Below are 15181 nucleotides of genomic sequence, written 5' to 3'. Positions count from 1 at the left end.
GCAGAGAAATACCTGGAAACTGGAATGCATCCAGAAAAAACTATTCTATTCCATAAGTGATAATAGAGGGCTTACAAAGTAGCAGGTTTTCTATAAAATGATGTTTTCCTTAGACTCTCTGTATATTGTATACCAGATTATATGAGGATCCTATTGTATTAAAAAGGAGGCTCCTTAGCATATCTATAATAGTTTAAGTATCCATAAATAGGGGGAAAATGTATTTTTAACCACAGTATTAGACGACATTAGAGCATTTCCAGTTTTTTACTCTTAGACAATATGAGAATATTTATATTGATAATTTTTCCTCATTTCCATTTGAATACTTTATTGGCAGAGTTAATTTTTAAATACTAAAATGTATATTTCTTTTGTGTTTTGTTATTATATCCAGGGTATTGTGTCCCTCTGTTTGCTGTTTGAAACTCTTCTTCAAACCTATCTCCCCCAGCTCTTTTATCATCTACGAGAAATTGGGGCTCAACCGTGAGTACCTTTCTCTCCTAATTGAAGAATAGATAATTTGACCTCAGAAGGTTCTATTACATCATTGTAAAGCACTTTTTTTTTTGGTATATTTTTTTTTTAATTGGAGTTCGATTTGCCAACATATAGTATAACACCCAGTGCTCATCCCATCAAGTGCCCCCCTCAGTGCCCATCACCCAGTCACCCATAAAGCACTTTTAAAGATAGAGTAATTCTTTAGAGAAATTAAACTAAAAATATCTCCAATAAAACAATAATTATCAAGTAGTAGATGGAGCTCTACATTGTACCAAAAATTCTTGGGAGCAAAATCCTAATAAATTCTTATTTGCTAGAATTTCTGTGTTTGGTATAAGAATTACCAAAATAAACTAATTTCTCTTCATAATTACAGGTATTGGCCAAAACTGAGGCAGAAATTTGTGAACACAAATACCACCTAAGAAATGTGATAATACCAAACCAATACTAAATCACAACCCTACATATTGTAGGGTTACCTCTTCACTTCAATATTATTGATTCTCTTCTCTTTTTTAAAAAATAACAATGCCTGGAGGATCCCTGGGTGGCGCAGCGGTTTAGCGCCTGCCTTTGGCCCAGGGCGCGATCCTGGAGACCCGGGATGGAATCCCACATCGGGCTCCCGGTGCATGGAGCCTGCTTCTCCCTCTGCCTCTCTCTCTCTCTGTGGCTATCATACATAAATAAATAAAAATTATAAAAAAATAAATAAAATAAAAAAATAAAAATAACAATGCCTAAGGCAACAGAAGTTTCTAAATGATTTATTAATGTTTTGTCACTGTCTTCCCCTCTGTGAAACTAGTTTCCCCTCTTAGGGCATATTTGAAAGAAACATTAACTCTTTGAGACCACAAAATAGTTAATGGGAAATACAATAGTAGTTTAGTATTTGTCTTTTCTACACCTGAATCCACATCAGATAGGTGGGTCGGTCGGTGGGTGGGTGGATGGGTGGATGGATGGATGGATGGATGAGTGGGTGGGTTTAAGAGACAGACCAGGATTTAAATTCTATCTACTAAACTGAATAATCCTAATGAAGTCATTTAATTTGACTAAGTCTCAAATTCTTTAAGTCAAGATAATTCAACTTCCTCATATTTAAAATCAAGAGAATCACAGTGATAACACCTCTCTCATTCTTAATATTGATAATTGTATCTTCTCTCTTTTCTTGATTGTTTGGCTTGATTGGAGTCTTTATGTTCTGTCTCCCTGTTTTGATTTTCTCTATTCTTCTGTCTTTAATTTCATTAATTTAGCTCTTATATTTATTATTTCTTTCCTTATGCTTGCCTTAGGTATATTTTGCTCTTGTCTTCTTAAGGTGAAAGATCATGAGTTTGATACCTTTTTTCTTTTCTAATGGAAACAATATTATTATAAATTGCTTCAAAGCACCACATTACCTCCCCACAACAAATTTTGATATGTTATGTTTTAATTTTCATTCAATTCACAATGTTTTTGTCAATTCTTTCTTTCTTTCTAGAGAGAGAGACTGAGAGATATAGATCACGCACAAGAGCAGGGGAGGGGGCGGGCAGGCAGAGGGAGAGGAGAGAATATTCCCCTCTGAGCATGGAGCCTGGTGCAGGGCTCCATCTCACAACCCTGAGATCATGACCGGAGTCAAAATCAAGACTCAGACGCTTAACCGACTGAGCCACCAGATGCCCCTCAGTCTACCTTAACAAAATACCATAAACTGTGTGGCTTTTAAACAACAGAAACTTATCTCCCACAGTTCTGAAAACTGAAAGTCTAAGATCAAGGTGATAGCATGGTTGAGTTCCAACGAGGACCCTCTTTTAGGCTGCAGACTGCCAACTTTTTATTGTATTTTCTTATGGTGGAGAGTAGAGAAGAGAAACAAATTCTCCCTTGACTCTTATGAAGGCACTAATCCCAACCTTGAGGGCTTCACCCATATAACTATTCACATTCCAATTACTACCCTAAGACCCTCCCTCTCTCCTAATACCTTCACCTTGGGATAGAGTTTCAACATAGAATGGGGTGGGGGCAATGGGAGGACACAAACATTCAGTCCATAACAATGCCCTGGGGTTTATAATATACATTTTTAATTAATCACACTCTGCCTTCAAATAAACTCCAGGCCTGGGTGGCTTCACTGGTAAATTCTGCCAAACATTTCAGGAAAAAATATTTTTTCTCTTTGTATTTAGTTCTCAGAAGTTTGATTATGATGTATCTGGGCATGGATTTCTGTTGTGTTTATCCTTTTTTGGAGTTTGCTGAGGTTCTTGAATCTTATGTAAGCTTATGTCTTTTGCCAAAGTTAGGAAATCTTCAACCATTATTTTTTAAATATTTTTTTCTGCACTATACTTATTCTCCATTTCCTCTAGGATTCCAGTGACACAAATGTTGAAGCTTTTGGTCTCATCCCCAAGGTCCCTGAAACTCTATTCATTTTGTTTTCAATCCTTTTTGATTGTTCTGATTAGATACTTTCTATTGATGTATATTCAAATTCACTGACTCTTGTCATTACCATTTTGCTTTTGGATCTATCCAGTGAGGGTTGTTTTTTGTTTTGTTTTGCTCTGTTTTGTTGTTATTGTATTTTTACTTTTAAAGTTCCCATTTGATATAAGGGAAGGGCGAAGAAAAGTGTGGGAAATATCAGAAAGGGAGACAGAACATAAAGACTCCTAACTCTGGGAAACGAACTAGGGGTGATGGAAGGGGAGGAGGGCAGGTGGTGGGGGTGAATGGCTGACGAGCACTGAGGGGGGCACTTGACGGAATGAGCATTGGCTGTTATTCTGTATGTTGGTAAATTGAACACCAATAAAAAATAAATTTATTATTTAAAAAAATAATAAAGTTCCCATTTGGTTCTTAACAAAACTCATAGAATTGTGCATTAATAAGGGTAAATTTTACTATCCATAGATTATACCTCAATAAACTTTATTTCTAAGAAGCTTATTCTGCGCTATATTTGGAAGAGGGCACAATGTGTGGCGCTATTGTTCTAATAAGACACGATGAAAGACCTATTAAAATGAAATTGGATGATATTAATAACTTGGACTTAAAAGTCAAATGATTTTTTTTTTTTAATTTAAAATGTCTGGCCAAAACTTTCTTCGGTATTTATGAACAGATGTTCTAAAACCAACCAAGAAGTTTAATTTGTCAGTACTACTCCCTACATGTACTTTGTTATATTAGAGTAATAGTTTTCTAGTCTTGAGGAATTTCCGAAAACTTGGGGTCTTTTTTGGTCTTAAGAGAATGAATATCACATCAACAATGGCAGTCTCTAAGTCCCTTTCTCTTGCTTTGAAAAAATAGCACAGATACTTATCTACATAATATTGTAACGGCTCCAGCTAAGAGTTTGGCTAGCACCTCTCAGGGGCAGGCAAGTGATATTTAGAGGCTAATAGTACGGAAGTGTGAGGGACTGGTTTCTCTCTTAAGGCACCAAAGCTACGGAGTTCATTTCCTGATTGCAGACATAAATTATTATTGTAACATAACCTATATACAAATAGTGGGATCTCATATCAGATTTTGGCTTTTGTGGGGTTTTTTGGAAAAATCATTTGACTGTTCTGGTTGATCTTTCAGAGTTCTGATAATCTCCCCTTTAAAATGAAGGGTTTGAAATTAGAAATCTATTTCCAGGGTCCCTTATAGCTTTAAAACTATTTTTCTTTGCCTTTAAAGACTACTGCCTGTTGTTTTTATTCAGCCTATGTAACGATTTGACTGAAAAATATAGGAATATAATTTATTGAATTGGAAAAGTATACAGCTACCAAGCATTGAAGTATTTTGAATAAGAATTCAAATAATCATGAGTTTTGAGCTGTTAAAAACTGTTAACTCTTAGGATTACCTCATTGGTAGCTAATTAGTAGAGACCCTGAAAAAACAGAACATAGAAGTGAGTGAGTTTTCAAAAGGCTGAACTAAATTTTTTTTTTAAGATTTTATTTATTAAAAAAAAAAAAGATTTTATTTATTTATTCATGAGAGACACACACACAGAGAGAGGCAGAGACATAAGCAGAGGGAGAAGCATGCTCCATGCAGGGAGCCCAATGTAGGACTTGACCCCGGGACTCAATCCCAGGACTCCAGAATCACGCCCTGACCCGAAGGCCGGCGCTAAACCGCTGAGCCACCCAGGTGTCCCACAAAAGGCTGAACTGTAACAAAGCAGATATAATTTTTCTTCTTAATACATCAAGACTGCTAATTTGAAGACTCATGGTTTCTCACCATTGCACTTCTGCAGCTTTTGGAGAGCCTGTGAGATTTAAATGCATAGGTGATTTCTAAGACTCACAAAGAAGTTAACAATAGAATTGGTTGGCTCTCCTGATACTGCCTTTTTGTGAGAAAAGAAAAGCCACTGGTAAAATCTGTTTTCTTTTTCCTTTGTTTACAGACTTCGCATATCCTTTAAATGGATGGTTCGAGCTTTTTCTGGATATTTAGCTACAGATCAACTCCTGCTTTTGTGGGATAGAATCCTAGGATACAACTCTCTGGAAATTCTTGCTGGTAATAAGTGTTTGTTTGTAAGATACATGTTTCTATAATAAAGTCCCTTTCCTTTCTAACATTCACCATCTGTAATTGCAATTTGAGTCTAGAGTTATCTGTCATTTCTAATTCCTAATATTTAATTGATTTATCTGCCTTAGAAAACAAGTACTAAAGTTCTGAGATCTAGATACCCCTAAGTAACTTCCCAATACTAGTGTATTCCCAGTCTTTCTTTGCTCCCAGGAAAGTCCATTTTTAGTTTAGCCAGGGCTTGCTTACTCTCTTCTCAGCACCTGTGAGGTCTCTGCAGCGGAGTATAGGAATACTTCAGTTCTATTCCTGGCTCCTCTGCCTCTCTTAGCATCTGTTCTATGCCCCTTCTCAACCACTGCCTAAAATCCAAACTGACACTGAGCCTCTCTGCAAAGCTGAAATCTCAGCTTTTCTGGACTTCAGTTTCCACTGAATTCAAAACCTCTTCCTTTTTGCTAGGAGTCTCTGACTCCTGGTGGTTGAATTTCCTCTTGTTAGGTATTCTCTTAAACCAAAAAAAATTTCATCTTTTTTTTCAGGAGGCCACAGATTTTTCTCTTTTTTTATAATTAAGCAGTTCTCACAATAGGTATACACAAGATATACACAAGACAGCTATTTGATAACACATACGGTGCAGATTTCTTGTTAATTATATTATTTTGCTTCTCTTATACAAAACAGTCTCAGTTATTTTTATCATTGGGATTATCAGGAAATTCAAATAATTAGCACAAGGGTTTCACAACAGTAGTCGGAGGGCAGAGAGGTTGGCAAAGTGCTAGGTACAACCTTCTCCAGTTGTGTAATATTGAATAAATTATTTAACCTGCGTGAGTCTTCGTTTCCTTACCTTATATTGATAGCATTGTAAGGACACGTCTCTGGGTTTGTGGAAATAATGTTTAATTGAAAAAGACCCTTTACTTGCGGAAGATTCTTTAGGTACCATATTAACATATTCTTGAATGCTGAGGTGTCTAGAGTAATTGTATGGCATTTCAAAAAGGAAAATTAGAGTAATAATAAAATGCCATGAAGATAAACATCACCCTTGGTGCAATTGGAGATACCAGTTACTGACATTAACAGTCCTAGTATCCTTCTACCTCAATTGGGTTTTAAGCCCACACAGATATGGCTTAGGAAAGGAGGGCCTGCCCTCATTTCTCTTAGCTGAATGGCAGTAGTACATGTAACCTAGATCCTAGAGGTCGTCAGGTCTGGCTGGCTCTTTCTTTCTTTCTTTCTTTCTTTCTTTCTAAGATTTTATTTATTTATTCATGAGAGACACACAGAGAGAGAGAGAGGCAGAGGCACAGGCAGAGGGAGAAGCAGGCTTCATGCAGGGAGCCTGATGTGGGACTTGATCCTGGGTCTCCAGAATCAGGCCCTGGGCTGAAGGCAGTGCTAAACTGCTGAGCTACCCAGTCTGCCCAGGTCTGACTCTTTTAGACATGTCTGACAGGTAGTCCTAATCCTCTGTTTGAACACTTCAGTTGGATGGTCTTTGTCTGACAACGTAGCCAAAATGTACTCCTATTAAACCAGGGTCATCATCATGTTTTTTCTACTTTCACCATTCCCCAAAGCTTCTACTTTCCAGGCTAAGACATCTTGTTTTTTGTTACCATTTCTCAGGCAACAGGATTTTAGACTTTAAAATAAATAGCAAATAAACCTCCTCTGGGTATGTCCTAAGTTTTGTTGAAGCGTGTTATATATAGTTTTTTGTATCATTTCAAAAAGATATTAGAGAATGTTAAAGAAAGAGGTTCAACATAAGAAAGTACTTTCTAATAATGAGGATTTTTCAAAACTAGAAGGGGCTCTTTAACTGTCACCCAAAGGTTAAGGTTTTCCACTGTGAAAGAAATGTTGAATTGGAAGATCTTCAAGACCTCTTCCAGTTTAAATTTTCTCATTCTATGACTTATCACCCGTCAGCACACTGAAGTCAGAGAGAAATAAATGAATGTTGAATGATGCAGTTGCTCTAAACTAGGCACTCTGCTGCAAGCTCAAAGCATTAATAGAAGTGTTACTGATGAATAGGAAGAAATACAATATGCACTGTTGTATCCATCCACTTTCCCCGAGAGTTTTCTTCAGTCAACAGGAAAAATTATAGAGCATCTAGAAATGGAACTAGACTGGTGGGAACTCCCATACCATGCATTCAGATAAAGAGCCACGGGTATACCCACACAGAAAACCACTTTGTGTACATATACCCAAATTAGTTTTTATTATTTCAGACATTTTTTGGAATGGATATTTTGGGACCACCTTTTTTCCCCTAGTTAGTCATTATATAGTCTTTACAAGTTTTTAGTAGATATTACTGGCTTTAATTATGAATTAATTAGGACCTTTTGAAAAACAGTTCAGAGCATAAGTGTCTTAATGCTTGTGATAGAATTGCTTAGAATTAAAGCAATGAGAATAGCTTTTTTTTTTTCAATGAGAATAGCTTAAAAGACCAAAAGTAAATATTAGAGTTTCTGAATTTCCCTTGAAGTGTGATTGCAGTTGAAAATATCCCAAAGTGGAGATCTTTTCTCCTTGGCAAACAAATGTGTTCTGCGGAAGGGCTGGGCAAATCAAACATGAAACAGACGCAAAGGAACTTCTGTGATGTGACACCAAGATAAATAAAGGTTATGAGCACATAAGCATTTTGGATGCTGAGGTCAATTAGTGAGCTGATCTTTTTTTCCCCCTCTTATCTACCTTTGGAAAAACAATTTCCCGCCATGTAAAACTCTTTCCTGCTACAGCAGAAAATTTGGCCATCCTGTCAGGCTTTCACCAACTCTGTTAAATTATACACTAAAAAGGAAGTAGCAGTCACACTCCTTACCTTCTCAAATGTCACCATTGTCAAAATGATTCCAGATATTAGGAATCTATAAAGAAGTTTCTGGTCCACAGAAATTATTTTCTTTGATATTCTTTTTTTTTTTTTTTTTTTTCTTTGATATTCTTATAAATTTAGGAGCTTAGTGGCTTTAAAGTAGTTTTCTCCTTTTCAGTGAAAAGGTAAATTCTTTGTCCCTGACCTCTTGTATCCTTTGTTACATATTAAATAATCCCCAAATTTTTAAATTTTGTTTTACTGGTACCATCTTTTTTTCCCTTGGAGTTTTCCTCTCTAGCTAGTTGGATTGCCTTTTTTTGCCAGACTGTCCAAAATCTGTTGTATCCTAGAAAAATGCCTGCTTCCCAGGTTGGTCTAATTGCATTCAGTGTCCTTCTGGGGAAATTAAGGTGTGTGGATGCTGACTTGTACTCCTCATGCACAGCCACCTACCTGTCAGAGCCCAGCATCATGATGCATGACATCATGCTTCAGGCCATCTCTGGAAAACCATTATGAAGGACAACAGAGATTACAATTCAGAGGAAAGCACCCAGAGTTTCATGTCATGGAAGAGTCATTACTATTTACCTTCAATCTCAATAAAAATCATCACATGGTGAATGGTTAGATGCTCTGGCTCCAGAGCCAAGGTTAAGTTTTCACTCTGCTATTTTCTTTCTTTAAAAAAAAAAAAAAAAATATATATATATATATATATATATATATATATATATATATATATATAAAATTTGCATTATTTATTCATGAGAGACACAGAGAGAGAGAGAGAGAGGCAGAGACCCAGGCAGAGGGAGAAGCAGGCTCCATGCGGGGAGCCTGACGCATGACTCAATCCCGGGTCTCCAGGATGACACCCTGGGCCAAAGATGGCGCTAAACCACCGAGCAACCCGGGCTGCCCCTCACTCTGCTATTTTCTACCTGGGTGACTCTGAACATGGCTTCCAAACTCACTGGGCCTCAGTTTCCATCTTAATATAATGAGGCCACCAATGGTACTTGATTCATGGAGTTGGTATGAAAATATCATTAGCGGGATCCCTGGGTGGCGCAGCGGTTTGGCGCCTGCCTTTGGCCCAGGGCGCGATCCTGGAGACCCGGGATCGAGTCCCACATCGGGCTCCCGGTGCATGGAGCCTGCTTCTCCCTCTGCCTGTGTCTCTGCCTCTCTCTCTCTCTCTCTCTGTGACTATCATAAATAAAAAATTTTTTAAAAAAGAAAAAAAAATATCATTAGCATTATTATTAATATTCCCATAGTAAAAATGTATATATATAGTTGCATTAGCTATGCCATATATTTGGGAGCCAGTCTTTCAAATAATTTTGAAGATTCTGTACCATTTATTTTCTAAATTTCAAGGACTTTTTGGGTAGAAAGGAAACTACCACCACTGGTGATTAAAAAAAATAAATAAACGAGGGAAGTCGAGTCATCTTTAAGCAGTACCGTGTCCTTGTCAGGATACCTACCTCCTACATGGGTCCTTCCACTTTTCAAGATGACACATTCCCTCACGTGGGGTTTTATGTCAGGTTACATAATAAGAAAGATTACATATTAGCATTATTTTCTTGTCATATGCATGATTGATAGAAACAAAAACTCAAATATTGCTTTCTATTCTATGTACATTATTCATCTTTAAGGTGTCCTATAATTATTTTTCAAAGTTTCAACTTCTTTTTCCTATAGCCAGTATTAACTTAAATTTCAGAATCAATTCACAGAGGCTGTCCCCACAGACCAATCCATTTATGAACACTCTAAGAAAGTCAGTGCGGAATACAAAAGTATAACAAAATGTTATAAAAGTATTTTTAAGAAAAATATTTATTAAAAAAAAAAAGAAAAATATTTATTGCACATTTCTATCAGGACACCTTGATACATATGAAACATGATCTGATATATTTAAAAATATAGTCTCAAAAAATTTTTTAAAAATAAAGACAGTCTCCATATAACTTTCCAGAATCCTATTGCATTAATAAGAAATACCTGCATCAAAATAAACCTTTATTTATTTATTTTTATTATGTTTGTTTTTTATTTACTTATATTTAAAAACGTATGATGTGGGCACCCCGGGTGTCTCAGCAGTTTAGCGCCACCTTCAGCACAGGGTGTGATCCTGGAGACCTGGGATCGAGTCCCACATCAGGCTCTCTGCATGGAGCCTGCTTTTCCCTCTGCCTGTGTCTCCGCCTCTCTCTCTCTCTCTCTCTGTCTCTCATGAATAAAAAAATAAAAAATCTTTTAAAAAAATAAGTTAAATAAAATAAAAACGTATGATGTAAGTTATAGATATGAAATAAAACAATTTATAAATGGTTCTTTTAAGAGCACTGGATTTTCCTTTTCCCAAAACGGTGGGATTCATTTTATCTAGCCATCAGGCACTCTGTCCTCCAGAGGAGATGATTTCCATTCATCACAAGACCTTAACTCAGAATGCGTGCGTGCAGTCCTATAAAGCACTAGTTCTGAGCTCTCCTAGTAGGTTGTGGGCAGAGCAGTAAATTTGTCAGGCTGATGAGTAGGCCAGCAGTTGAAATAGTGTGCATTCTTTTCCAGTGCTGGCAGCTGCTGTGTTTGCTTTCCGAGCAGTGAACCTGATGGAGGTGACATCACTGGCTGCAGCTGAAGTAAGGATAAGTTTCACTCAGATGGGATGGAAATAGTTCCTGAGAGATTGCCAGGCTCGGGCACTTCAGTCTCAGATGCATAGGATACACATTACTCATAGCCTAATTTTTTAACTCGGGTAAAACTATAAGTTTCAAGCTAAGTAACATCAGGTATTCAGAATTCCTGAATTAGGTGAAGACAATCTTCTTGTGAATGAATCACAAACAAGATTATTATAGGAAACCGTTATAACCATTATGGGAAACAAGATACCCAGTAATTTTAGTAGCAACTACCGGGGCTTTGGTTGGATTTTCTTATTATTGTTCACGTCCATGTATTCTGCTAGAACAAAGAAAAACTGGTTGAGAGAGTTAATGAGCATGCATTCGGATGACAGAGTAAAGATACATGGCTTTTTGGTTATTTTTAATAATGAGTTAATTCTTTAAAGCTGGTTTCTTTTCAATAATATAATTTATACCTGAAACACAGTTCAATTAAATGGTGGCTTACCATATTACTCTATTTCCTCTCTCTCATAGAAATTTAAATTTTACCCTTAAAATAGCTGCCTACATTCTTTGTTTAAAGGGAAGAGGATGTTTATGCATCTTGCGATTGAATAAACATTAGTTCCATCTCAAAATGATTTCCTGAAGCCAGATACTCCGCACACTAGAATAACGGGACCAAGATTCATAATGTACGTTTATTTATAGAAGCAAGTTGAAATGTTAGACCTCTTATAAACTCCTGCTACCTTGTATATTTGAAGAAGGCTCAAGGTTATTTTCTACTGCACGTTTGAGCATCTTGCACATGTTGTAACATTAAGATGTTCAGAAAAGAGGAGGGAGGGTGGAGCTTCAGTACAGATTTAGGACACATGTGAAAAACTTAGGGTGTCAATGCCAGAATTACATTGCAGTGTGTTTCTGTTGTGACTTCCCTTTGCCAGTTAGAATACTGATATTAATTCTTTTTGTTTTTTCGTTTCAGGCCGTTCTTGCTGACCTTTCTACTTTAAAAGTTATGCCTCTTCTTCAAATTTTTCTGTTCGCTACTGTCACCTGATCTCCTTCAAGGTCACTGACAACACATCTAGTTTTTCATTAAAAAATAATCATGAACTATGCAAATTCTGCATAAAACCAAAATTAAACTTTGCATATAAGCCAATAAAGATCATGTTCCCTCTTCAGTTAAACCTAAGTAGTTTTTCACTTTCTGAAACAATAACTCCGCACACCAAATATTGCACTGCATGCTGCTGATTTTCAAGAGAGAAGCAATAGACGTAATTCCTGCTAAACTGAGCATAGTATCTCTATACTCCTGACTTGTAAAAGGCATGTAACCATATATGCAATAAGAACGAAAGATACTGTAATAAACTTGAAGAGGTAATGTAGCCTCTGGGACAATTTTCTTATGTCAGTTTGTAAATTTATCTCTAGATAATGTATCATTTTGTCTTGTAAATTGCTCTTCACTCAGAGCCAGGGGTGGAGTAGAATGTGGGAAGATTTGAAAAAGGTAATGGAAGTCAAGTACTTTGGTCTTCTTGATGACTTTTCTCTCATCCGAGATCTTCTAGATCCCTTTCCATTTTACTTTCCCCTGAAAGGTCTCAGTGGGGCAGACCAAATACAGTTGTCTCCACCTGACAGTATCTTCTTCATCACTTTCCGAAAAAAGAACATTACGGAGTGATGCCTTCAAACTCAACCTTCCGCCTCTTGCTTAAGAAGACTTGACACTGCCGAGGCCTGTTGCGAGTGTGTTACTTTGGAAGCATGCAAAGAGGACACCCAAGGATTCAATGAAGGGAATGAAAAATCAAAAGCTTATCCACTTTTGCCGAATCTTGGTTTAACAAGATTTACTTCCAGGGCAGAGCAGCTGAGAAACCAGAAGTAGGTACCATATACATTCATTTTAGAACTGAAGACATTATGTGAGGCCTCAGTCTCATTTGGGTCTTTATTGTAAGTGAAGGGTTTTATTTTATATCTCTTCCTAAAGACCTACCATTTCTGTAATTTGGAATAATATAATGTGAAAAAAAGTCCAAATTCAAGATGCTGGTCATTTCAACACAACTTTGAATCAAGAGATTGATACTCTTACTGAATGCCTGGAATTGTATTAAGTTTTGTCCAAATGTGTTTCCTGAATTTTTTATTTAAAGACTATATATAAATTAGGAAATGTCTGAGGTTTAACACAAGACTGCAAGTGTGATGAAATTTGACAGAATTAGTTCTTAATTTGCTAATCTTTATTATATGCTTTATTCATCAGGTACTTATTGAACACAAAATGATCATTTATTATTCAGTAATTGATTCTTAAGAAACCCCATTTCAAAAAAAAAAAAAAAGAAACCCCATTTCATTGCTTTTGAAAGTGACTCAGTTATGACCACATGCTTTGCCATGGGGTGTGTGCAAATGCACATTCATCACAAAGATAAGCACTACCATCTCCCGTTCTTCCCTGTTAGAGTTTTAAATGATTAAAGTCAACTGTGTACAGATACGCCCATTGTTGGCTTCCAACAATTCCAACAATTCTCATTGTTGGAATGTGGGAAGATTTGAAAAGGTAATGGAAGTCAAGCGTACTTTGGTCTTCTTGATGACTTTTCTCTCATCCGAGATCTTCTAGATCCCTTTCCATTTTACTGGAATACTCATCAGCCTTTTTAAAAGGCAATGTAGTGATCTAGTAGAAAAACTCTAGACTGAGAGTTCTTGTCCTAGCTGTGACTCCCTAGATGATTTAATCTCTCTTATCTGTAATTGAGGGGGTGGAGGGTGTGAGGACAGGCAATGGGAAATTATTGTATTTGTTTTTGTTTACCTTACCAGGTTGAATAAGACTAAAAGAGAAAATATATTTGAAAGTGATTTTTTTTTTAACTGCAAAGCACCAAGCAAATGTAAGATGTTGGTAATTAATTTTAAATACGACATTTTAAGGCCGAGTGCTAGAAGATATATATGAAGAATGCCTAACTTCATTAGCATCTGTCCGACTTATTTGATAATTTGAGACAGTGACTAAAAAAATGAAACATGGAACATGGCATAGCAGATCCTTTCATGAAACAGGTGGCTTCAGCCAGCAGTGCTGAATCTGAACCCCAAAGCCACTCCACATTGCTGCTGTCACAAACCCCTCCAGGCCATGTGCTGCTCTTAGCTGCTTGTTAAAATACTGCATCAAGGGCAGTCAGGCTGTCTTCCCTATGTTGCCTCTTACTGCACTCCTCACACTGCCCCTCCCTGGCTTCCTCCCTCCTGTGGCCTCCTGTGCCGCCTCCTACCAACCCCTGAACCACATCCCCCATATGCCCTGCTGGTGGTCACAAGGACCTGAGTGTTACCTATAATCTTTCTGTCTGCAACTTATGGCGAAATAAGCTACAGGCAAATTGTATTCGGCTTTTCTGGATTTCAGTTCACCCACTAATGTAACATGTGTGACTTTATATGATGGAAGAGTTTATTGAACAGTCTTTCTGACAGCGTTTTGGTAATGCAGCTTTCTGGCTAATTGAAACTCCCAGCACCCCAGCTAACTGCATAGCACCCCCTTACACTCAGAAGGTACTCCCTCTTCCTATTCCATAGACAAGATAACATTAGGATTGAACCCCCTCAGCCTTCCGCTTTAAAACTTAGCTTTATCCCCCCTCCCCCATACTTATCTCCTTCCTTATCTCCTTCCTCCTTCTCGGAAACTGTCTAATCTATTCCTGTAGCTCTCTAAATACAGGCTCCGTTTTGTCACATGCTTAAACAATACCTAATTGCTTGAAGGATAAAAGTCCAGGCTCTATAGCATAGCATGGTGGGAAAAATTCTCCACAGCTTGGTCTTTCCATTCCTAGGCTCCACTCTGACCCATTATCCTGTACCTCAGTTTCACCAGGTTACTTGCTCATCTTCAACCAGCTATGGCCTGCACTTGGTCTCTGCCAGAAGCACCTCCATATTTCAAGGCCCAACTAAAAAAAATCTCTATTGTGAAAACACCCTGGCATCTGTAAATTGGAATTAATTACGCCCTTCCTTTGTTCTCATAAAACTGCTGATCCACTAATATATGGGTGCTTAGAGTTTTGAGTGACCATGTTTTGTATATATGTTGATTTTTAAATCTTTATTCCAAAGTCAGTTTTCATTGACTGGTCCTAAGTATGGAGGATGAAATAATTTGTCCATTTGTGTTTTTGTCATCTGACTTGTTCTAAAAATTGTTGGGATCTGTTTTCTTAAAACGTAATTCCTCCTAAGTATCTACTAGTCTCCCTTCTTCCAGAAAGGCTCTGATTTTTATTTGGAGATGCCCCCAACTCCACTCCAGCCCGCTGTGTTCCAGATGAGGCTGACTCCACCCCAGGACCTCTGGATCCTGGTCAAGCCGGTCACTATGCACCATCCCTCTTGGCCACAGGGATTGCTTCAGGATCAGTGCAGAGATCTAAGACCAATGAGGACCAATGAAACAAGACTTTAGTTTAATCTTTCAGGAAACTTGTATGAAAAAGAGGATATAGGCTCAGGA

The 15181-nt window shown here is 37.4% G+C and overlaps 1 protein-coding gene across 4 annotated transcripts in view; it reads left to right on the top strand.

Moving 5' to 3' along the window:
- Nucleotides 1–12013, top strand: part of TBC1D19 (TBC1 domain family member 19) — a 141168-nt gene extending 129155 nt beyond the window's left edge. For all 4 annotated transcript variants that reach the window (XM_041752578.1, XM_041752581.1, XM_041752580.1 and 1 more), the window contains 4 exons: nucleotides 398–489; nucleotides 4955–5070; nucleotides 10550–10620; nucleotides 11606–12013. In XM_041752578.1, the coding sequence (XP_041608512.1) occupies nucleotides 398–489; nucleotides 4955–5070; nucleotides 10550–10620; nucleotides 11606–11680 (354 nt within the window). In that variant the 3' untranslated portion in view covers nucleotides 11681–12013. The remainder of the gene's footprint in view (nucleotides 1–397; nucleotides 490–4954; nucleotides 5071–10549; nucleotides 10621–11605) is intronic.
- Nucleotides 12014–15181: the final 3168 nt, after the last annotated feature.

This window comes from Vulpes lagopus, chromosome 4, assembly GCF_018345385.1.
Source record: "Vulpes lagopus strain Blue_001 chromosome 4, ASM1834538v1, whole genome shotgun sequence".
NCBI lineage: Eukaryota > Metazoa > Chordata > Mammalia > Carnivora > Canidae > Vulpes > Vulpes lagopus.
This window is presented reverse-complemented; position numbering and strand designations above follow the sequence as displayed.